At 40.7% G+C, this 26016-nt stretch overlaps 1 protein-coding gene across 2 annotated transcripts in view; it reads right to left on the reverse strand.

Moving 5' to 3' along the window:
* Nucleotides 1–26016, reverse strand: part of LOC139663933 (rab GTPase-activating protein 1-like) — a 55951-nt gene that overhangs the window by 16797 nt on the left and 13138 nt on the right. For both annotated transcript variants that reach the window (XM_071542718.1, XM_071542719.1), the window contains exons 5-9: nucleotides 23355–23512; nucleotides 20995–21105; nucleotides 14834–14900; nucleotides 13924–14026; nucleotides 5119–5285 (exon numbers count right to left, since the gene is read on the reverse strand). In XM_071542718.1, the coding sequence (XP_071398819.1) occupies nucleotides 5119–5285; nucleotides 13924–14026; nucleotides 14834–14900; nucleotides 20995–21105; nucleotides 23355–23512 (606 nt within the window). The remainder of the gene's footprint in view (nucleotides 1–5118; nucleotides 5286–13923; nucleotides 14027–14833; nucleotides 14901–20994; nucleotides 21106–23354; nucleotides 23513–26016) is intronic.

Raw genomic sequence — 26016 nt, forward strand, 5'->3', positions numbered from 1 at the left:
AGTAGTAATAGTAGTAGTAGTAGTTGCAGTAGTTGTAGTAGTATTATAGTAGTAGTAGTAGTAGTAGTAGTAGTAGTAGTAGTATTAGTAGTAGTATTAGTAGTAGTAGTAGTAGTAGTAGTATTAGTACTAATAGTAATACTAGTAGTAATAGTAGTAGTAGTAGTTGCAGTAGTTGTAGTAGTATTATAGTAGTAGTACTAGCAGTAGTAGTAGTAGTAGTAGTAGTAGCAGTAGTAGTAGTATTAGTAGTAGTATTAGTAGTAGTAGTAGTAGTAGTAGTATTAGTATTAGTAGTAGTAGTAGTCTTGATTCCCACTGGGCCTCCCATGATAAATACTGTATATGTACTCAGTACTGTACGGTGCTTCGGATCAATTGGTTTGATGTTTGGTTTATTTTCTCCGCAGCACTGTAAACAAATGAAGTGATTTCTAACCTGTAGAAATCTGTATTTAGTGATCCACAAAACCCCATGTATTGATCAGCTGGATGTTGAAGGGTTTAGTCCTGATCAGCAGATAGATCTACATCTCTGTTCATCCTCAATCATTACTTTTGAATTTGGAAAGACATGTACACCGTTTGTTGCCTATTTTGGTCTTGAATAGGACTTGGATTTGCTCCGGTCCCAGTCCCTTTAGACCCGGTCTTGACTCTTGGAACAAACTCGGTCTGGATTCCCAGTGAACCAGGTGCGGAAGACGTTTCCGAGAAGCCGGCACCGATCGTGTCTCCCCGGCTCCTCGGGGCGAAAGAAGACCAGAAAATATATAAATAAAATACCCACCTTGGATTGGAATCTCACGCAAAAAAAAACACACAATATTATCTTTTAATTAGCTCTTAACCGCAGCGCCGCTCCGACATTCTTCCCTTTGCTGATGAGATAACTAGAGAGGCAATCAGGCGGGCGAGTCGGGCCGCCGCCGTTAATTACCCACACGCCAATAATGAGACAGAGCCTCTTATTAGCTCCCGACAATCCAGAGCCTCCCTCGCCCCGCCGCCCGCCTCCCCGCCTCCCCGCCTCCCCACGGCCGAGTAAAAGGAGATTTGCTTTTTAACAGGAGAGCAGAGGCTTACGACTTGACTCTTTTTTTTTTTTTTTTCGTTTTTTAAGCACCTGCAGCAAGTGCTCAGCCTGGGTGTCCTTGTGTTGGTGGGTGGGAAGTGAATGTGCTTTCTCCCCTCCCTCTCTCTCTCTCTCTCTCTCTCTCTCTCTGCCCATTTTAATTTTAATCAGACGAGGAACTCAGCGGGTCAGATGGTTTTCACAGAGCCTACACAGTCATCAGGTAAGATATTGGATAAAGCGCGTTTTAGCGACGTCAACAAAATCTTCGAACGCGTCACACCGGAGGAGGAGGAGGAGGAGGAGGAGGAGGAGTGGTTTTTTTTTTTTCACTTGGATTTCCTCGCCAGATGTCGGCTCACAGGATAAAGACGGTTCGTCAGAATTTAACGCAGCTGCAATCAGTTTGGGAGAGAAATGAGGAAGACGAAACGTTGTGCTGATGATGAGGATTTGAGCGTTGCCATACAAAAGCTAAGAGGCCGCAAACATTTTACACTCCAGAGAGATTTGGAGGGGGAGAAGGGCTGGGCGATACTGACAAAATCAAATATCACAATATTTTTGAACGAATACCTCGATATTGATAATGTGACGATATTTGGGCGGAATGAGTATTTGTGCTTTCATAAGATATTTACACACAAGAAAATTAGTAATGATCATTAGTAATCAGTAATGTGTATTCATTAATAGTAATGTGGATATGATGAGCAGATAAATCCAATCATTGTTCATTTTGCTCAGCCAGAACAGGCTGATAAGGTACTTGGTGTGACTACAGTGTTATGTTTTATCTTCACAGTACATCACCTTTTGTTTTGATCTGTTAGAGTGAAGCACCTGGTGCCATTTGTTTTTCGAAAAGTGCTTCATAAATAAAGTATTATTATATATGCAGGGTGTTTGAAATAACAGCAGTAGAACAAACCAAGAAAAAAGAAAATGATATGAAAAAAATGTGAATATACACCACCAGTCAGAAGTTTGGACAGACGGATAATTTTTTTTATTTTTACTATTTTTTCACATTTTAGAATAATTGAGGTAGAGAGACCAAGAGAGGAAGCAAAAGTGAGAGAGAGAGACAGAAAGAAAGAAAAAAAAAGAGCGAGGGAAGGATACACGAGAGCTGTGGTTCTCAACCTGGGGGTTGGGAACCCCCAGGGGGTCGCGAGATGATTTATGGGATAGGGAAAAAAAGAATATTTCTACTATAAAAATGTATTATCGTGTCTATTGTTTCAGATTTTTCTCTACTTAGATTTTTTTTTTGTGAAACACTGAATAGTTTTCAGCCTCTAGGCCTCTGATGATTAATTAAATGAAGCAACCTGATAAGGGAAAATCATTCTTTGGTTGAAGTGTGCGTGCAGCCTGGGACGGGGGGTGCAGGGTGGGCATGGCTTCGTTTTAAGGGCCCAGAGACAAAACGGTTGAGGGACGGCGGCTCTGGAGAGTCAGCTGCTGAGTTACGGGGCTTTCACTCCAGAAGCAGCGATGTGTATATTTTGCGTGAGGCAGAGAGCAAGCTGGAATCTCGGTCGGCTACAGAAACATATTTGTACCTTTCCGGATGCACTAGCGGGGTCATCAGCAGTTTATTAAACAATTCCAACAGCCTATGGGTTCGTTTTCTGTAAATAGTCTGTTTGAAATGGTGTAGATAGATTTACTAATGACATGAATAATGTGCTACGTTAATCCTTTAGGTGAGTGGTTCTCAACCTTTTTCATATCAAGGACCCTAATTTAGTCCACATTGGAGCCACGGACCCCCATTTGATGCGATTTTGTCTCTCGGACCCAAATCTGAGAATATTTTTATCGTTAGATATGATTTTGTCCAGAACTCCATGACTGTCTGTATTGTAGGGAGAGAGATAACAGTGAAACTATGACCAAAACAGTCAGTCTCCTACATTCTATAATTGTTCTTGTAAAATGAAATAATGAAGTTTAACGATTCATCAATTTGCTGGGGACTCCCTGGGATGCCCTCAAGGACCCCTGGTGGTCCCCGGACCCCACGTTGAGAACCACTGCTTTAGGTCTTAACATCGTTCAAAGCAGCTGAATTCAACAATGACGCTATCTAGGCTTCTTTAAAATATGTAAATAACGCAATATATTTTTTCTAACCTGGTTTCCCCGTTGGATATTTCGGATATTATCTGCCATGCCTGTGACTTTTTCCTTTAACTTCTGCCTCCTGTAAATGTCGGAATGCCATTGGACGCGTCTCGTAGAGGTCAGCGTGTTCGGGGGTTAAAGTTCAATACAGTTGAACTTTGGGCGCAATATCAAGGTGGTGCACGTCGCTTTCAGCTGTGCAGATGTTCAGGAGAGCTCTGCCGCTTCCTTCACTGAAAACACCGGCCTTGCTCTGCACAATGCCGCGATGTGTGTGTGTGTGTGTGTGGTGTGAAGGGCCCGGTGAGTCACATGGTCTCCTCGTATCTGCGGCTCTCACAGTCACCAGGTGCTCCCGCTCTCCGAGGCACGGCGTTCGACCGCTCGCTGACCTTGTAAAAATCGGACCGGTGAGAGCAATATGGCCGACACCTCGCCGCCGCCGCCATCACCACCGAGCTGACTGCCATCTGCTCAGGCTTCACACACGCATGAGCTCAGACTGACATATCCACACATCCACTCCTGCCCACTCACTTCAACCGTTTCATCTATTTTTACATTTAGTTTATTTCAGAATATCGTGGGTCTTTATTGCCACACAACCAGTGGGTGGAAAGTGCTTTGGGTAAAGCATGATGGACTGGAATAGATCTGTTCCATACAAAATCACTTCTAACATGTTGATCCTCAACTAGTCCACTTGTTTTGTTTGGGGTTTTGTTTTAGTTTTTAATAATAATTGTTAAGCAGATATTATGATTAGATTGGATTAGATTAGGTAAAACTTTAATAACCTCCATGGGGAAGCTGGGTTTTTGCAGCAGCACATACCACCATACATTTTTTTTTTCTCTCTTTATTCCTTTACTCTGCTTTTCCTTTACTTTTCGGTTTCTTTTAATATTCTTTTACTTATTTTCTACTTTTCCCCCTATTTATTTAACAGTATTACTTTACCTATTGATTTGTTTATATTGTTTTGTTCTTTCTAAACTTTTTTTTTTTGTTTCATTACAATATATTGTAATTATGTATGATTGTTATTAAGGAAGACACTCCATAAGCCCCTCGGGGTTTCTTTGGTCTTCCTTGCACATGCTCTTTATGATGTTGGTATACATTATGGATATTTTGTTTGAATTACTCTTTTGTGCTAACTATCTTTACACTCTAAATGGGGACTCAATTGAAAAAGTGTCATCATATAAGTATTTAGGTATTTGGTTGGATGACAAGCTTTCTTGGTACACACTGAAAATCTTGTGGAGAAGCTGAAACTAAGGATAGGTTTCTATTTTCGAAATAAGGCTTGTTTTGACATGTTAGCCAAGAAAAAACTTGTGCAGGCTACCTTTTTAAGTGTTTTGGACTGTGGTGATGTTGTCTACATGCATGCTGCCTGTCTGTTGCCTCCCTGTCTGTTGTGTTTTATTTCTATTTAAACTGTAACTGTAACTGATGTTTGTATTCCCTGTCTGTTGTCTTTTATTTCTATTTAAACTGTAACTGTAACTGATGTTTGTATTCCCTGTCTGTTGTGTTTAATTTCTATTTAAACTGTAACTGGTGTGCTGTCTTGGCCAGGTCTCCCTCGGAAAAAAAGATTTCAATCTCAAGGGACTTCCTGGTTAAATAATGGTTAAATAAAAAAAATAAAAAAATAAAAATAAATAAAAATAAAAGAATAATAGAATATAAATGAAAATAGAGCAAATGGGGTGATATTAAACATAATTAGAATACTAGAACCCATTAACTAGAAATATAGTGAAAAGTATGGAATGAAACGAACTACAGTATATAGGCAGGGTGTTTGAGATAAAAGCAGCAGAACACACTGAGACAGAGAGAACAACATCTGATCTGAAACACACGTGTGCAGGTGCATTGTGGGACGCAGCAGGTACCTGTCTGAGCCGGAGGTAGAAGGTCTCGCTGAAGGCCTTGCGGCTGAAGTACCAGAAACGCTCGTTGGCCGGATAAACTCTGACCGGCGTCTCCAGCAGGAAGCGGACCGGCTCCACCACCTCCGTCACCACCAGGTCCACCGCCACCGTCATGTACACCTGCTTATCTGCACCGGACAGGACAGGACAGGACAGGACAGACAGACAGACAGGGAGGGAGCAGCCGGGTCAGTGTCAGCCAGGGAGTGAGTGTGTGTGTGTGTGTGTGTGTGTGTCAAAGCAAGAGAAAGGCTGAAGTGTCAGAATATGTGAGAGACTGTGAGATTGAATGTGCATGTGTGTGTGTGTGTGTGTGTGTGTGTTAAGGTTAGGGTTTGGGGAGTGTGTGTGTGTGTGTGTGTGTGTGTGTGTATGTATGTGTACAAGTGTATAGTTAGTGTGTGTGTGTGTGTGTGTGTGTGTGTGTGTGTGTGTAAGTGAGAGAGAGAGAGAGAAAGTGTGTTTGTATACATTTGTGTGAAATAGAGTGTGAGAGTGAGTGTGTGCATTGTCTATATACGCCTGTGTGTGTGTGTGTGTGTGTGTGTGTGTGTGTGTGTGTTTGTATGTGTGTGTGTGTGTGTGTGTACTACAGGCAGAATGGACCACAGAGCAGAGTGTCTACAGTCAAAGTGTGTGTTGTCAGTTGAAACAGCAGCAGAATATCAGCCTGCATTTACCTGATGCAGGTGATTAGGAAACTTAACAAAACTGCATCATCAGCAGAAAGAACAAAACTCTAGAAAACTGGAATTAAAGCCATCAGGACTTAATGAGGGGGTTGGATGTCTGGTATGCACTTAGTAAATCAGCAAAGCCCATTTGTTATCTACACAATTTAAAAACTATATTTGGAAATATGTACATATGCTAAACAGCTGTACATGCACCATGGCGGTGGAGTGGAGCGCGTTCAGAAGTTGAGTTTGTTTCAACTTTTTCAGAAAAGCGCCAAGTGACGTGAACCGCTTTTTTTCCCAGCCAGCCAATCAGGGTGAAGGAGAGGCGGGGGTTTCATGCTACGTAGGGAGGCTGGCCGTTTCCCATAACAACAGTAACAACAACAACAAAGATGGAGAAAGTCCAGAGGCCCGTATCACAAAGCAAGTTCGACAAAGTCAGGGTATCTTTGAGTTAGCCGGCTTTAGTACCATTAGCTCTCATATAAACAAAGCACAATAATGTTATAAAAGAGCATTATTATCTGCCATCTCCTGTCTCTTTTGCGGTAATGCATGAACCCAAATCCTTCGGCTCTATCGTTATTTACTTACTTTTTCTCTGAATATTCAGCACCGATATCGTTGTAGTGTGAACGCTTGAGCAACAGCATATCGTTATAGTTTATAGTTATCTTTATAGTTGTCGCTCTAAGTGTGAATGGGCCTTTACTGTCTGTTAATTCAAAAATAGCCTAACAGTTTTCAGTTTTTTATTGTGATTTCCATTTGTATATTTGTCCATTTCGGGATCCTGTAGGAATGGTGACTCCCTGTTTCCAGAGAGCTGACTGGTCAGAAGGCCTTTCATACGTTTTGATCCGATACCCTGAACTTACCCTGCTCCGGAGCAGGTTAGCCGTGCAGCTTGAGTTACCATGGTGATCTACCCCGGTTAAAAGTGAACCACCTTCGTGAGACTGTAAAGCCAGGGTTCAACCCAAAGTTAGCTCGCTAACGCACTAATCTCACTTCGTGAGACGGGCCTCTGCTGGAGAAATCGCTCGTTGTAGTAAGTGAATTTCTGGTCCCACAACACTGATCAAGCAGTCTCTTTTTAATCTGGCTTTTAATTTGGAGTAATGTTATAGCCTTAGTTTTTAAGTTCTAATCACAGGTTTTTACTTTATTTTTATCCCTGGTGTTTATTTTATTGTATTTTTATTTTATTTTATTGACTCTTATTTATTGATTTTTTTTAACATTTTATTGTTTTATTGTTGTAATTTTGCTATGTGAAGCACTTTGGGATGCATGCTTCTGTGAAAGGTGCTATATAAATACAGTTGAGTTGAGTCCAGTCCAGTCCAGTCTGGATCAGACTGGATGTGTATTGGGGATATCTGGTAAGCCTTTGCTTATTGCTCAACACTGTATTATCTGCTAGACGAGCTAACCAGCTAAACTAGTTAGCGAGCTAGCCAGTTGCTCCCCAGCTAACGTCAGATAATGTTTTTATTTGTCCTCACAAGAAGCTCCACGCAGAGCAAAACAACAAAACAACAAAACAACAAAACAACAAAACAACAAAACAACAAAACAACAAAACAACAAAACAACAAAACGTCACGCGCCCTGTGGAGCAGGAGAGCGTCAGATTGGCGTCAGCGCTGATGGAAGCTAAAGGTTATTTCCTACTCTAAACATCATGTTAGCCTTGCGAAATAGGCAAAGTTTCTGGTGAATTTTGGAAACCATAAATTTAATTGGTGGGTGAAAAAAGTCTCGCCTACAACACGAGGCTTGAAGTCTAATCAAAGCTTGGTGTCACAGAGCAGAGGAGCGCTTGGTTTACACAACACCTTCATGCAAAAAGAGAGGTGAGCCTCACTGACTAATCACTCCGCTCCCATTCTGGGGAAAGAAAAAAAAAAAGAAAAGAAATACGACGACAGCGACCGGCCTAATATAGAGGAGGAATAAACAACTGGAAAAGAGAAAGAGGGGGCAGAGAAGTTATTTCACAGGGAGGAGGTTTTATTATTTTAATCAACCGGTAGAGGGACAACAACAAAGCGCCGGGATCTGAAAATAGATTCCAATTACGATAATGTCAAGCATGAACTGCTGGTTCAGAGAAATGTTTCGGGGGGGAAACGGGTCTCGTTTCAAGCTTCGGGTGGCAGCGGAATCAGCACCAGCGGTCCCCTTCACACCGACACTAAGACGTTTCTCTGAGACGACGGAGACGTTTCTTTTGATGACTCAGACTCTGCGGGTGCCGGATCAGTTGCTTCAAGTCACATTAAAACACATTCGTTTGGCAGCAACCGCCATTTCCTAACTGCCAGCAGAGGAAAGATTAGTCAGTCGAGTCGTTTCCTCACTGATTGTACACAGGTTGTAATGAAGCAGAAAATATAAATGAGACTATTTCACACAAACACTTAGGAATCATCTGAGACTCACATCTAAGATTTGATAAACAAGTGAATAATATTTGCGAAAAAGTTAAATCAAATCTCAACTGCTTCAGACTCATCAGAAAGTATCTGCCATTCAGCACAGCCCAGCTCTACATGCATGCCATGATATTCTCACACCTATCATACTGCATCACTACCTGGTCACAAGCCTCACAAACAACTATAAAACCCATCATATCACTATATAACCAGACAATAAAAACCATGGACAAAAAAACCAATGAGGTGGCACCGTTGTCACATCTTGGAGAAACACAATATGCTCAGCTTCGAAAGCTTCACAAGCTATTCCAACTTACAGCTTACTTTTAAATGCCTACATGGTCATGCTCCTTCCTTGCTTAATGAATTCGTTACAAGACACCGGCTCACCAGTAGAGTCAGCACACGGGCCTCAATACACGGCAACTATCGCATTGCAATACGCAAAACCTCATTTGGACAATCAGTCTTCTCTGTTAAAGGAGCAAAGCTATGGAACTGTCTGCCCACTGAGCTGAAAATGCAACACAGTTTTAATGTTTTTAATAGAGGTATTAAATCATGGCTAAAAGAGAAACAACATTGTCCTCACACCTAATACTCCCATAGACACACCTGTATTTTGTATTTTGTGTATTTGTGGATGTATTTTTACCTCCACCAAGGAGGTTATATGTTTTCGGTGCCGTTTGTTTGTCTGTTAGCAGGATTACGGAAAAACTACCGGGCCGATTTTCATGAAACTTCGTGGAAGGGTGCAGCATGGGCCAAGGAAGAACCCATTAAATTTTGGAGCGGATCCGGATCCGACTCACGACATTTGCATATCAGAGCAGACTGGAATCTGGACAGGTCTGCGCTCTCCGAGTGCCCTTCTAGTTGTGTATGTATTTGTGGGTGAATTTTATGTCCTCTTTTTTTTCCCTTTCTTTTCTTTTCTTTTTTCTATTTTAACGTAAAAAAAAAAAAAAAACAGCCTCCTGTGGACAGGTGTTGTAAATTAGCGTTTCACTACAAACACTAAACACAGTGCATCTGGTCCTTGTGCATAAATGTATGTTACAATTCTAATGCTACTGTGATGTCCATGTCAAATAAAATATACTTAAAACATTCTTGTAAAAGGTTTTTACGTAAAAATCCAGCCTTATTGGCCTAAATCACAAAGTGTGGATGCAACAGAGAACAGTGTCCCATCCTTACTAATAGAGAAGCTAAAGGTTTGTCATATTTCTTTCTATTTCCAAACTAATTTTTGGAATGGGACATGGTCACTGGTGGGAAATCTTCTCCACACAGGAGCTGAGGAATCAAAACTAGAAAACGGTTTTACGATCATCTTGAAAAGAAAAATAAAAGGCGCAAGGCTTTGAGAGATCAAGTTGCCACAGAGGAAGGCATTTCCACTTTTTGTTGAAAACGTTAAATAATTTTTCTCTCTCATCCCTTCAGTATCGTTTGGTCTGAAGCATCACAGAGCGGCCGGGTCAGTAAACATGAGTGAGCTGTGAGCAGGTCACTGATGTCACCGCACAGGACTGCTGGGTACTGGAGCTACAACTTTTTGTAACTACCAGAGCATTTTATTAACTACCAGAGCATTTTATTGTTACCAGAGCAAGCAAAAATTACACAGTGGGGTTAGATTGGACGAACACAAGGCTGGTGGAAATTTCCCTTTTTATTTCCAATTTAAACAATCTTGATCCTTGGTAATTCAAAATGAAGATGAAGTATGATAAAACATCCTTTGTCATTTTCAAATATTACGCATTTCACTTTAGATCTCATTTTGTGAAAGATTCTATTTAGAATTCTATTTAATTAGTATTTGCCTTTTATCATTAATTTAGACAACAGAATTGTGTATCACGATAACTCGTTATCATTATTTCATCAGGATATAATTCTATTGAAAGACGATAAATGATAATATTGAATTATTGCCCAGAAATACGGCCACGCTCATGTAAACCTGCTTATCTGGACGAAACCAGGGACACACAGGAGGGAGCTGGGTCACTGTGGGGGCAAAGGTCTGGCTGTGTGTGTGTGTGTGTGTGTGTGTGTGTGTGTGTGTGTGTGTGTGTGTGTGTGTGTGTGTGTGTGTGTGTGTGTGTGTGTGTGTGTGTGTGTGTGTAAAAGAGAGCAAGAGAGAGAGCCAGAGAGATGAAGAGTATCAGAATGTGTGTGAGAATCTAAGATGAACTCTAGATAAGAGCATCAACTAACTTGCTGAAATGTAAAAGCACGTATAAACTAGATGGGACAATGACCTCAAAGTCCTAGATATTAGCAATGGGAAAATATATCGAAATTCAATATATCGCAATACAAAAGCGTGACAATATGTATTGTGGGTCAGAAAAATGAATGGTGATATCAGCTCCATGTTATTCTGCTGTAGTAATCACTAATGAGATGCTTGACCATCACAGTTTCACAAGCTCTCTATCAAAAATTATATTATTGTCACTTTGTAATGACATTTTTAAATTGTTGTTTACATTCTAGCAGCCAATGGCATCGCAAGAAAGATTTGTGTCTCAGAAATAAACAGAATTCAGACTTTGTTGTCACTGAACTTTTATTTATCACATCTTATCGTGGTTGTACCGAATCCTGAAACCCATATCACCTATCGAATCGTATCGTGAGAGAAGCAGATCGTCCTCATCCTTAGTGTAAACAAATAAAAAAACCCTTTCATCACCGTGTACACACACCTGAAAACTCAAAAGCAGTTTCAGCTCCTTTCTCATCAGTAAAATGAAGCCTACGCCTGATACCTGACCGCTTCTGAACGTCTCCGACTTCTCTTTCCCTGTGAGGATGTGGGCAGACTTACAAGTGGCTGCTGTGCTGTGTGTGTGTATGTGTGTGTGTGTGTGTGTGTGTGTGTGTGTGTGTGTGTGTGTTGAAGTGAGTCGTGCTTTACACTGCCTGGCTCCCCTGAGCTAGACTGCTTTGACAACCTGCCATCCACCTTCAAGTCAAAACTCTCCTGGCCTTCGAGTCAGCAAGTTGCCAAGTCGCCTAATTTGTTAGCTGTAATGGATTGGGTGAGGCGAGGTCTCTGCCTGGAAACACTCGCACTGTGCTGCACACACACACACATACACACACACACACACACACACACACATACACACACACACTGGGTTCCTATCCCAGCACATGTAAACACTTCCCTTTTAAAGACATGGTTGAATTCGGAGGTATTTCATCTCAACTTCAACTTCTAGATGTGAATGTTTCGTCCAGTCAGTGCTGACCAAATCAATAAACCCTCTTCCTTAACTTCTTTCTTGGCTCACATGTAAAGGTTAAATGTGCAAAATGTCCACTGAAGCATAGTAAGACTAGTAAATATCAGCAGGTTCCTGAATGGTAGAGAGTGAAACAAAGTGAACAGCTGGCGTGCGCTGTGGAGAAAAGCACAGGAGTGGGCCGAGGTTTAAGACTCCTGCCACACCAAGGTCCCTTCAAAAATCTGCCAATTTGTTTTTGTCTTGCTTATCGCCAAAAAACACACATCGTAAAATATAATTTGAGACTTTATTATTAATCTGTAATGTGTTCTGGTAAATTCGGCACGTATATAATCCTCAGATTATAACAGATTGAATTTCACTGAACGATAGAGGCCAGCATTGGACCACAAATTGCACATAGACTATTTAAATTTTAATATATTAGATTTACAACTGAATTCCTTCACTGACAAGTATTAAATGAACTGAATCATTCTATTATGCATTCTGTGTGCAATAAAATGATCCTGCAGTTTGCAGTATTTGACGTCCTGAGAGTTCTTCTGCCAACAGTCACATCACGTGTACATATGAATTGTCAAGGATCACATGAAAAAGTCCTGTGCTTGTTTCCATCATGGTCCACGTTATCAACCAATCAGAGGCTGACGTTGCGCAACGAACGAAACAAAGAGAACAGACTGAAGTACAAAAGGCTCAAAAACCTGCAAAACCATAAGAATGATGATGAAGCTGATTTGCGGTTGGAAAAATTGATTACTGTTGGTGAATTTAAAAACTTTTTAAAAGACTTGGAAACACATTCAATAGGGAAATGTGACTAAATTGTTAGTTCTTATACACTCAATCCAAATTTTATTTTGTATTTAGTTGTATGTTTCTATTTCTAGTTCTAAGTTATTTTCTTATGGTATTACCTGTAACTTTATGTATGTTTAGTTGCTGGCGGCCAGGTCTCTCTTGCAAAAAAAGATTTAAAATCTCAGTGAGACTTTACCTGGTTAAATAAAGGTAAAAAAAAAAAAAAAAGAATGAAAGAATGGAAAGTGAGTTTTCTCAAAGCGCTGGTTTTTCCTCCTCCTCCTCTCCCCGCTGAGCGACCCGCCGCCCGGCTCCGTGTGTTCACTCCTCCATGTTAGAAAACATGCCAAGCTTTGACGAGCCGCGGTTCATTAAGCCGGGAAGGAGGCCAGATGTTCCGCCGGAGGGACGGAGGAAGGTAACTCTCAGACCCGAGCTCTAACGCGTAACGCCAAACCTGTGACCTTGCAGGTGTGAGAGTCTCGTACGGCCCCACGACGCATTTGTGGTGATGATGTACGGACCGAATTCACTCATTCATGTCTGCAAACAACCAGTCACCGGCATCTGTGGGTTCCAGTTCACAGAGACCGCAAACACAGCTAAACTGAACATAGAGTGACTCAAAAAGTGTTTATGTGTTTGGGGCTGCAAGCGATATTTCTCCAAAGGAAACAGATTGGGGTTCTTTCAGTTTCTGTCTGATAAATTCAACAAGGCAAAAGCACAAAGACAGGAGTGGATTAATAGTTTAAAGTGAAGGAGGACCTGAAACGTCCAGGACCTGAAACGTCCAGGCATCTTGATCCGTTTACCCAGCGGTCTGGTTCAGGACCAGCAGCCAACAAACCGCCTCCATGTTTACATGTTTGACATGATGAAGTGAAGGAGGGCGCTGTCAGACTAGCAGCTCTTTACATACAGCTGTAATTTGAATCTAAGAGAGTAGATTAATGCAACAGCACCTGCATTAGTCCAATATAGTCTGTGGTGCATAGATCCATTACATCAATTAAAAAGAATCAAAGGTTTATCCATATGTATCAGTTTAACTCATATTTAATTCACGACATTCATGACAAATGCATTTTTAATTATGAGTTAAACAGATATACAGTACTGTGCAAAAGTCTTAGGCATATGTAAAAAAAAAAAAAAAAAAAAAAAGTAAAGCGAAGATGCTTTCAAAAATAAATGAAAAGTTTCTAAATATCAAAAAATGTACTATAAAGAGCAGTCTACTGACACACTAATGCAGAAAAAAAATGAATAAACATCTAAGACACAATTTATATAAAAACTCTAAGACTTTTGTACAGTACTGTATGTATACATGAGTGCAGACCAGTGATTCTTCAGAGAGTAAAAAGATAAGATACTTCATCACTTCATTAATCCCCTTGGGGAAAATGACTTCTTTACAAGTTATTTCAGCTTTTCTCTGTGGCACAAGCAAACCTTCCATGTTTCAAAGCTGCTCTGAATGCAGATGGAAGTGTATGAAGTGTCACTCCAGCTAATGTGACACTTGGGGAAAATAACTTGCAGTGGGCGGAGCCTCACCTTTAGGTGTGTCTTCATTCAGCGCCTGGAAGGCGGCCATGTTGGGGTTCCATGTTCCTGTGATGACGTAGGCCTTCCCGTCCGAGCTCTTCCCCATCGACTCCTGCACAGTAACTCATGCTTTATGTCACTGTAGCAATCCTACTTCCATGTATCTTGTATCAGACTTCTTATATTATGTATACTGTGACTTCTGATAATCAAGATGTACATTTACATGAAAAGGTAGGTAAACTCCATTCCACCTATAGAAATTAAGTTTAAGTTTCTTTAACATGGACCAAGTACATTAAAAACATAAACCTCCAAGAAGTCTGATGCATTGTACAGAAATATAAACCTAAACAGCTACTTTTCACCCCCAGTCCCTGCAGGTGAACAAGCAGAGTACAATATACATTCAACAAATCTTGACAAATAGGATGAAATATACATTAACTACAGCAAACATTACATGGCATTGCAAGGCAGTGTAAAAACCACAGGAAATTTACAGCGTCAGATCCTGATAGTGCGGTCTAACCCATTCCATTAAAATTCATTTGAAATGGTTACACTTAATGCCTGCACGATCGATTTGTTTTTAACCATATTTTTAACAAAACTGAGGTAAACTCTTCTTTTTTTTTTTTTTTTAAATTGGGGTAAGCTCTTTGTAAGCAATAAAAACAGGAGTAAACTATTCAACCAATAATAGGTGGGTGAATTGTATCTGAAAGTAGGAAAAGGCTGAAACGACCTGAAAATCACTTCTTTGTTCACCAGCCTGTGACGGGAGGGGGGGGGGGGGGTCGTTTTGTTTCAAGGACTCACGACCCAGAAAGGTTGAGTACCACTGCTCTGTCCCAACATTACAAACCTGTTATACTGAACACTGTATCTCAGTTGAGTGAGTTAAGGTTCTGCTCACCATGTCCAGCAGATGCATGTCGCTGTTGCGGACCTTCTGTCCTGGACTCAGCAGCATCCCAAAACACCTAGAGGGACACGCAGGATGTACAAATCAATAATCAATATTTCAACCGGGGGGTTTTCAGCCTACATCTGACAGCAGAGAGAGTCAAGTTAGACAAGAGAGAGAGAAAGGAAACTGGACTGTGAAGACGAGCTAATTAACCAAACCACACTTAAAATAAAATAACATTACAACATTAGATTTTTCATTTGTATTTCAGGCCTTCAGCTGACTCTCTTACAGTGAAAGCAATTATTTTCATTGTCGATTAATCTGTCGATTATTTTCTCGATTAATCGATTAGTTGTTTGGTCTATAAAATGTCAGAAAATGGTGAAAAATGTGGATCAGTGTTTCCCAAAGCCCAAGATGACGTCCTCAAATGTCTTGTTTTGTCCACAACCCAAAGATATTCAGTTTACTGTCATAGAGGAGGAAAGAAACCAGAAAATATTCACATTTAAGAAGCTGGAATCAGAGAATTTTGACTCAAACCGATTAATCGATTATCAAAATAGTTGGCGATTAATTTAATAGTTGACGACTAATCGATTAATCGTTGCAGCTCTAGTCTGAACCACAACCAACAGGAAAGAGTTCAAGGGTCAAAGTCACAGTGCCAGGACCATGAAGAGAGACGGCAGCATCACTTCTTTGTTTTTTAACAGCCACAGCTATCAGAACAGGACACCACACATCACACCCTCCACCCACCCAACACGGACACCGCTACAAAGACAACAGGAATATCTATAAAAAACAGAGGTGTGATCAAGTCAACTTTGCTCAAGTCCCAAGTCAGTCTCGAGTCTTGAGGCACAAGTCTCAAGTCTAAATGTAGATTATCGAGTCAAGTCCAAGTCAAGTCCAAGTCATTAATGTCAAGTCTCAAGTCTAAATGTAGAACAGCAAGTCAAGTCAGAACAAATCAAGAGTCCAGTATCAATTTAATATCTTAAAGAAAACTAAATATCTAGGACTTTTCAATGCAATATGGTTTTAATAGGATAAAAACTTGGTAAGAGCATCATGAGTTTGATTTCTATAATCAGTTTCAACTTCAATAAATTCAATCATTCCATACAAATTCAGAAAACAGAATTTAAATTCAGTCGTCTGCTGGAACAAATCTCATCACTTTCAATCTAAGTCGAGTCCCAAGTCACCAGAACCCAAGTCAAGTCAAGTCTCAAGCAATTCAAATTGTGACTCAAGTCCAAGTCATGTGACTCGAATCCCCACTACAACAGACATTTTAAATGAGAAATAGGACACTTTGAACTTTTGTATATTTGCACACCTGTCTGTCTGTTGTTGTGCCATTTTAAGCAGTTTTTTACAGTGTGTGTGTGTGTGTGTGTGTGTGTGTGTATTTTGCATTTTTATTCTGTTTTTATAAGTCCATGCAAAGACAATTTTCTGTCATATGATGGATAAGTAAGTTAGACTTTACAAAGATCCAAGTTCCATAAAGTCCATCATCACATTCTTGGAGGACTGAGGCTTCCGGTTCCATCCATACTAGAATTTATAACCTCCTCCTCTCCTCTCCTTGTCTCCTCTCCTCTCTTCCTCTCTCCTCCTCTCCTCTCCTTGTCTCCTCTCCTCCCCTCTCCTCCTCCTCTCTCCTTGTCTCCTCTCCTCTCCCCTCTCCTCTCCTTGTCTCCTCTCCTCTCCTTGTCTCCTCTCCTCTCCTCTCCTCCATGGTGGGACACACAAACACACAAACCGCTCTCCAATTATAGTAGTGGGATTAAGGCCGTGAACTCAAGCAGCATGGTTTATGTTGTTTCCAGTTCATCATAATCACCCAGCAGCATCACTCTGGAGAGCAGAGTCCCTTCAGCTTTGGGATGGAGGCGCCATCCAGTGGTCAGCAGGGGAATCTCACCGTGTCAGAAGTGAAATTACATAAGAATATATTTACATTTTAAGCATTTAGCCAGCTGTCTTACCCAGGATGGGAGGGGTCAAGAGTCTCGCTAAGAGACACTTCAACAGACTCACAGCTGAGAGACTGGAGACATTGAACCTGTGGCATTCTGGGTACGGGACGTTCTGCTTAAAACACCGGGCCGTCCTGCCGCTCAACGCATAAACAAACTGCATCCACAGGACACACACACTACCAGTCAAAAGTCTGGACACACCACATTTTTCTTTATCTTTACTATTTCCCACATTTTAGAATAACAGTAAAGACTCAAAACTATGAAATAAGACAAATGGAATTCTGCAGCGACCAAAAAAGTGTTAAACAAATCAAAACTATCTTATATTTTAGATTCTTGGCCTTGATGGAAAGGCAAAGCCTTTGGAAAGAAATTCATACATAGGATCAACTTCACCATTTATATTTGTCTAAGAAACTCATTTCAAGCATTTAAGCAGAAGCCTTTAGATCAAAATGGCTTTAAGAGAATGAAAAATATAGAACATTCAAACTGTTGACTGGTAGCGTAATGCAAAAGCATATTTGAGATGCAGTTGAGGCTATTAGACAAATAAATACTAATAAGATAAAGTGAAGTGTTGTTGGTGCAGCTGAGTGTCACAACACCTCAGCTGGAGAGGAGCTGCTGTGAACATGATAAGGGGTTTCTGCTGACACTAAAAATAAACGGGAGGGAAGGGAAGGTGTCTGTCTCCGTCTGATAACAATAGGAGGAGGAGGAGGGAGGAGGAAGAGGGGGGGTGATGAAGCCGACCCAGTTCTTCTTCTACTGCTGAGCTGCTGCAGCACAGAGACAGAGACGGCAGGAAGTCAGCTGATTTCAGGACAGCAGTATTTCCAGTTCCACTGACTGGTCTCATTATGTTCTGTTTGGCCGGCTCGTCTCATTTTACACTCTTTTGTCGTTCTTGTCGTTTCCCCGTTGCTGTGTGTTGGACCGCTGACAGGCTGCATGCACCGTCCTGTCCTGGTGTAAGCCAAGTAAAGCTGCCTGGACTGGAGCCTTCAGTCTGGAAAGCCATAATATACCAGGAAAGGAGATTTTTTTGTTTTGGGGGATGTTCACACGGAACATGTGAGCGGTTTCTCTGAACTCTGCAGCGTTTCCTCCTTCAGTTCAGTTGGTTTGTCCAGGTGAGAACGATGACCTTTGAACTCTGGTGGCACCAAATAACGGCACAGAGAGTCTCAGTCCTCTAACAAGAGAACTACGGTGCGGTTTGTTAATCCCATCAACTACAGCAGTGGTTCTCAACGTGGGGTCCGGGGACCACCAGGGGTCCTTGAGGGGGTTCCAGGGGGTCCCCAGCAAACTGATGAATTGTTAAACTTTATTTAACATTATTTCATTTACAAGAAGTTAACACAATTAGAGAATGTAGAAGAATGACTGTTTTGATCATAGTTTCTCTGTTATCTCTCTACCTACAACACTGATAGTCATGGAATTCTGGATAAAATCATATCTGACAATAAAAATATTCTCAGATTTGGGTCCGAGAGACAAAATCTCATCAAATGGGGGTCCGTGGTTCTAATGTGGACTAAATTACGGGTCCTTACAGGTCCAGGCAGGCATATGAAAAAGGTTGAGAATCACTGAACTACAGGAAACCACCCCAAAACACAAGGGATTGTGGGTAGAAGGAGACGGATTTTGACATCTGATAACCAGCAGGTCCTCCTGCTTGGAAAGCCAAGCAGAACAAAATGAAGAAAACTTTAATTCAAGATGAGATGAGAGGAAATCCTCCTCAACATCTGGGCCAAGGACAGAATGTGGTCTGAACCCCAGAGAAGGTAAACTACAGCCAAGAGCGCAGACAAGACCGCCATGCTCCGCTACAGTTACAGGGACTGGAATCAGATTTGTTTTGACCCCTGCCAAAATCTCTCACCAAAACCCCAAAACTCAACCCAAAACCATGAAACAAGCTTCTTGTGAGTCATGTGACTTTTGTTTACAAGCCCTGCTTCACTTGTAATTGCATCTAAACAAACTAAATACAAGAAATGCGACAAAGTAAACGTTTCCACTGTGGTCAGACCAGAGGAAACCAGCTGATGAGATCGCAGCCTAAAAATCCTTCCTGGATCCGCAGTGGAAAGATGTCCTCCTCACTGCAGTCAGGACAGAACACTCACTCCTTATTTTCTCTTTGAACACAATAACTCATCTCCTCAAAAAGTACTAAACGTCTCCTTCTCCCATGAAGCGCATCACATTCACATATGGTCAGAATCTACCGCAGTACAAGGCTCTGGAGAACATACACAAATGCTCCGCCAACTCTAGGCACTGTCTTATTCACTTTAAGATTATCCACAGACTTCATTATGCTAAAACAAAGTTACACAAAATCTTTCCAGATGCATCTCCACTGTGTGACAAATGCCATACTGAAGAAGCCACTGTTCTCTGTCCTAAGTTAACTCCATTTTGGACTAAAGTATTCCAAATATTGTCAGATATGTTGCATACAGTAATGGAAGCTGACCCTCTTCTGGTGGTGCGTGGAGTCTCCGATCAGTTTTCCCTGCTTAATAACTGTCAACAACAACTGCTATCTCATGCACTTACCGTAGCAAAGAAACTTATTTTAATGTTTTGGAAAAAGGCAGAGGTCCCACCTGTCAAATTATGGCTGGAAGAAATAGTAAAACTTTCTCACCTGGAGAGAATACGGTTCTCGCTATTAAACAAACTGAAACAGTTCAACAGAATCTGGCATCCCCTCCTCCAATACATTGATAACTCAAACTGATCAGTTGTACAATATTGATGGCCCCCTTTGGTGTGGCAAGATGCAAAGTCCCGGGAAGGTGGGAGGGGGGTGGGTTAAGGGGATAGTTGTATACATGTCTTTGTTTTTGTTTTGTTTTTTCCTTTCTCTTCTTTTCTCTTTGTTTGTTTGTTCTGTCTCTAACTCTAAAGCGAGGACAAATCTGTAATACTGAATGTATTTTACAACTGCTTCCTCAATAAAAAAAGATTTAAACACAGAATCTACCACAGTTGGGAGCCGACCTGCTGGGATGTGATGTGATGGATATAATACACTGCTGAGGTGACAGCTGACACCTTTTAGCTTCACTTTGCTAATGCTAATTAGAAAACTCCTGTTCCTCTGATCAGCATGTAAAACGCTCTGGTCTCATCTCACTTAGTCTGGTGGCTTCTGCCTCCATAGATCGACCAAACCCAGTTTATTAAACGGATAATTGTAAAGTTCTGTTCAAAGCTATTAAAAAATACTATAATATTTTTTGGAACTATAAAAGAATTTAAAGGGAAAAAATGAAAAAATATTAATTTGATTAACCGGAATATTAGTATTACTATTATTATTATTGAATTGTCATCAGTTAAAAATGAAAGAGTTATCAAACATCTGCATTCCTTTTTATTATGATTGTGAGAGCCACTTAGGCACATATTAATATTTGGTAAATTGTTTCTGTTGTAATTGCATGCTATATATGTTCTAGCATTGTTTAAGTTCATGCAGCAGTTAATCCACAGTATATGTACAGGTCAAGTGTATTTCAAGGATTATAGGTGTAAATACTTGCAATTTTTGTGTTCTTGGGTGCTAGAATGCAATAACACATATATTTTTGTTGTTTGCAACAGTGGATTGTGCCATAAGGTCATTTATTGCGCATGAGAAAGAATGCCCTAAAAAGCCACGTTCTGCCAGGATGTAGATGAATCTGCAAATAAATTTGGATCGAAACAAGTTTTTGAGCGTGTACAACGTGTTTAATGTGTACATGGAGATAGCGGGTAATAACGTGTGTGTTACAGTTTGGAATACAACATCAAGTCGGTGATGGACCATGCTTTATGTGACTTCAAATAAATTTTCATTCAACGTCTTCCCTGCCTCCTGTGGACTTGTGAGTACATTGGGTTTCACAAGAAAAGTGGATTTAAATTCAGTGGAACACGAGTCAAAACTAAGATACTTTGCAGATTAAGTGGCCTGGGAACTTGGAACATGGTGAAACAGCCGCCATAAAGATGATGTTTTATAAAAGCAATGATCCACTCGAGGCTGAGCTGTAAGGTTTGAAGCACCTTGCGTCTCATCAACACTTGTCAGCTGTAGTAAAATCACAGCAGAGCGCAGACTGAACCTGAACACACCACACCGCTCACCTCTCGATGCCCAGCTCCTTGTTGCACATCTGCTGAACTGAAACCACAACCTTCTTCTGAACGCCCTGCCGCAGCTTGAAGTAGAACTTCTCTCTGTCCTTAGGAACCGGACTGTGGGGGAGAGAGGGGGGGATACCAACATTTTTATTTCAGTACCAATACCAAAGTAATAGCATGAATAATAGCAATAATAATAATAATAACATTTATTTGTATAGCACCTTTCATACACAACATGCAGCTCAAAGTGCTTTACATCAATAAAAGGCAGATAAAAGACAGATAAAAAGATAAAATTCATATAAAAGAACAAGGAAAATGCATTGCATTAAAAGAATCAAATCAAGTAAAATAGAAAGATATTTTTACCCCCCTAAAGGAAACACAGAATCATGCGGTGTTACTTCTTGGTATTGAGTATTCACTCTCACACTGCTGACACTGTCAACCAGTATACGATGAAGTGTGCCTTACCTCTCCAAAGATAATCACAATTTAAAAGACTTTTTGTCGGCCTCACCGGGCAAAAATATTTATAGCGCTATAACTTTTCGGAGAGTGAAATTCCTCAATTCTTCCTTTCAAAAGGAAATCAATTGACACAACGTCATCTTATAAGAAATACATCTGCAAATAAACTCGGTCTCAGATGTTTTCCCCGCATCAAGTAGCCACTGATCAAGAAACTACAAGACATGTTTCCCGTGGGACTTCTTCTTTCTTTCTGCTGCCACACAGCTTCCCCTGCAAAGTTGTATGAAGGGAGTATATCATAATCTTAAACTTTATTGAGCATAATACACTAGTAAAATGTGAGCCAAACCTAATCCTTGTGGAAATAAACACGTTATGCTTTTGAATACTAATTTTTATCCAAGTTGACGAAAGTAAATACTAAGTAAAAAGCATCAGTTCAAGGTTTCTGTGCTACTTTAGTTTTTTTGCTCTGTGCTGAAACACAGGACACTGACGACTCAGCACCAGACTTGGAAACAACTGTTTACTGTCCTTTTGCTCTGAAGTCAGAACTGAATCAGGCAAAAGTGCCTTTATGTCGTGTCCATCTCTGGTTGATTTTTGGACATCCATCTTTGAGTGTTTTTCAAATATATGTAACATTACTATTGATCCAAATCCAATCACAGCTATTTTTGGTGTATGTCCTTTGGAAAACAGGGTCACCACTCATCAAGCAAATGAAATTGCTTTTGCCTCACTCTTGGCTCATCGTCTTATTCTTTTTGGTTGGAAGTCAAAAAAACCTCCATCTTTCTTACAGCGGGTGAAGGAAGTTATGTTAAACTTGAAACTCGAGAAGCTGAGGTACACCATGCATGGATCTCGCAAAAACTTTAACCTGGTATGGAGTTTGTAGAAAACCTATCCTTTGCATGACCACAGTCATGATTTTATGATACTGTGATTGTTCTATGACTTAAAGGTGGTAACAACAGATATGGTACTTACTGGATGTAGGGGTTTGTTTGTTTTTTGCTATATTTACGATAACAGCTGTACATTATTTTTCTTTCATTTGGGAGGACCTTGTATTTTGGTTGTGTCTTCTCCACATAAGTTTCTTCGGTCTGTTAATCTGTTTGTTGTTGTTGTATTTTTGTGTATCTGAAAATCTGAAAATAAAGTTTATTAAAAAAAAAAAAAAAAAGTGCCTTTATATATTCTGTTCCCTCTTCATGAATTCACTGCAACATGATGTAAAGCAGACAGCTGCTCTCTCCTTTTCTGTTTGTCTTGATTGATTCTGCTCTCTTGGCCAGGTCTCCCTTGAAAAGGCGATTCATAATCTCACTGGGACTAACCTGGTTAAATAACAATGTGAAATGTCTTATCCTGAGTGTATCAAATGTTACAGGCAGCCATCGACCTTTCTGAACAGCTTTTTGGACCATTTCATTTAAGGGGAGAGAGAAAAATCTGTGAGAAAATGAAAATCCAGATGTGAGCTTGTGAAAATAGAAACTGATAAGCTTCAGCTCTTTATGGCTGACAGACAGACAGACAGACAGACAGACAGACAGACAGACAGACAGACAGACAGACAGACAGACAGACAGACAGACAGACAGACAGACAGACAGACAGACAGACAGACAGACAGACAGACAGACAGACAGACAGACAGACAGACAGACAGACAGACAGACAGACAGACAGACAGACAGACAGACAGACAGACAGACAGACAGATAAGAGCTGGTGGTAACGCTGCAGCAGATTAAACCTTTCCAACTACCAGCAGATCTGTGATACCAGCAGACGGAGCTGATAACAAACACACTCAGTGCTGGAGAGTGTGTGTGTGTGTGTGTGTGTGTGTGTGTGTGTGTGTGTGTGTGTACCTGTAGTTGCCCTTGCCGTCGTCCTCCCTGACCTCCAGGCAGACGGTGAAGGTGAAGGTGTCGCTGTCCGCCGGGCCGCTGAGCGCCGCGTCCCGGCCGTCCGCCGGCCGAGACGAGCGACGGAACGCCGTGGAGAAACTGTACAGGATACGACTGACCTGCACCGCAAAAACAACAGGAGAAGAAGAAGAGTCAACAGAGAGGGGAGACAGAGACTCACAGAAGAAGAAGAAGAAGAAGAGTCAACAGAGAGGAGAGACAGAGACTCACAGAAGAAGAAGAAGAAGAAGAAGAGTCAACAGAGAGGAGAGACAGAGACTCACAGAAGAAGAAGAAGAACAAGATGAAGAAGAAGAAGAGTCAACAGAGAGGAGAGACAGAGACTCACAGAAAAAGAAGAAGAAGAAGAAGAAGAGTCAACAGAGAGGAGAGACAGACTCACAGAAGAAGAAGAAGAAGAAGAAGAAGAAGAGTCAACAGAGAGGAGAGACAGAGACTCACAGAAGAAGATGTCAGAGGTTTGAAAGATTAGGACAGAATACAGTAGAGTAGAACAGAATGGAATGGAGTAGACTAGAGTAAAGCAGAGTAGAAAAGAGAGTAGAGGAGATACTAGAGTAGAGAACAGAGTAGAGGAGAGTAAAATAGAGTCTAGAGTAGAATTGAGGAGAGTAGAGTATACTAGAGTAGAATAGAGTACAGTATAGTAAAGTAGAACAGAGTAGAGGAGAATAGAGTAGAGGAGAGTAAAATAGAGTCTAGAGTAGAATTGAGGAGAGTAGAGTATACTAGAGTAGAATAGAGTACAGTATACTAAAGTAGAACAGAGTAGAGGAGAATAGAGTAGAGTATACTAGAGGAGAATAGAGTATACTAAAGTAGAATAGAGTATAATAAAGTAAAATAGACTAGAAGAGAGTAGAACAGAGTATACTAAAATAGAACTGAGTACAGGAGAATAAAGTAGAGGATACTAGAGTAGAATGGAGGATAATAGAGTAGAGGATACTAGAGTGGAATAGAGTAGAGGAGAATAGAGTAGTGAAGAGATAGATAACAAAACAAAAAGTTGGTAGAATAAAATAGAACAGAATACAATAAGACAAGCAAAGTGAAGCTAACGGAAGAGAAGAGAATAAAAGGTTAGAAATATGGAATAGAAACAGAAATAAAAAGAAACAAATAGAATCGAAACAAATTGAAATGAACAGAATAGAAACAAACAGCATAGCGCCAAACAGAACAGAATATAATAGAGAATAAAATAAAATAGAAAAACATGAGAGTAGAGAAGCGAGAACACACAGCAATAGAATAGAATAGAATAAAATAGAATAGAACAGAATAGAATAGAATAGAATAGCTCAGTCAGGTTGGAAAACTAACACCAATATTAATCTTCATACACCAGCAGCCAGTTCAGATCTAGGTGATTTTTTTGTTTTAACTGTGTGAATTTGAACACAGAGCAGAAGCAGCAGATTATTTATTTAACTTGATTTATTTCAGTTATTTATTTAACTTGATTTATTTCAGTTATTTATTTAACTTTATTTAAACACACAGAGCCACAGAGCCACAGCGCCCCCTGCTGGCCGAGCAGAGACAGTACTGACAGCAGACAGTAGAACATACTGTACATATAAACTGATGCAGATTTACCGTTTGTTCCTGGAGCTAATAAAAATCACTACTCCATGATTTTCCTCTAGTCATTCTACTGTAGCCTGTAGACACACTGGTGGCATTATGGGTATTAGAGTCAAGAGCCTGCAGTCAGCTGCACCAATCAGACGTAACGTGACACCAGCTCGGACTCCCATTGGACACTGAAAACACTGGAGAACTCGGTCAGTTTTGGGGAGTGAATACTGGAGTGAGTGTCAGTGTGTCTGGTTCACATTACAGCAGAGTGACACACAGAGGGAGTCGCCCCACTCCCCCGACCTCCAGAATGCTGTAGATAACCTCTGTAACCATAGTAACGTTTATGCTGTGTTCACATCACATGGGAGGAAGCAGAACAATGGACTTCCCATCACTCTGACTTGGAAGCGTTCAGAAACCTCAAGATGTCGTCGCTGCACTCTTTTTACGATCAACCGACACTACTGCCTTCTTCTGAAGGACTTGGAGGAGCAAAGGGAACGAAAATTATAATTTTAAGTTTAAACTGATATTGGAAATTGTACTGTAGGCTACCCACAAGCCAGTTTGTTGCTGCATTGACACACTTCTGCGTTGTTTACCGTCAGGAATTACCACTCGACAGAGATAGGATGTAACAAAGTAAAAATACTTCATTACTGTACTTAAGTAGGATTTTCAAGTATCTGTACTTAACTCAAGTTTTTCTTCCACTGAAGACTTTTTACTTTTACTCACTACATTTCAAAAGAAAAATCTGTACTTTCTACTCACTACATTTTCAAAACAGACTCGTTACTCTCGGGAAATCATCAACTGATTTTCTAAAAAAAAAAATATTTTCAGCATCAGACGGCTTCCATCCCGGAAGCAGCTGATCAAGAGCCAGATGTGATCGGCTGCTTGTTCAGCAAAGGGAAAGAGAGAGAAGCAACACGAAGAAGAGAGAAGCAACAAGAGAGAGAATTAACGTTAGTGAATTCAGCTGCTGGGGTTCGGGTTCGTGATCTGAGCT

The sequence above is a fragment of the Centroberyx affinis genome, unplaced genomic scaffold (genome assembly GCF_046629955.1).
Source record: "Centroberyx affinis isolate AG114_WGS23_722 - 3 ecotype Tasmania unplaced genomic scaffold, CSIRO-AGI_Caff_v1 ptg004173l_1, whole genome shotgun sequence".
In the NCBI taxonomy this organism is placed as follows: domain Eukaryota; kingdom Metazoa; phylum Chordata; class Actinopteri; order Beryciformes; family Berycidae; genus Centroberyx; species Centroberyx affinis.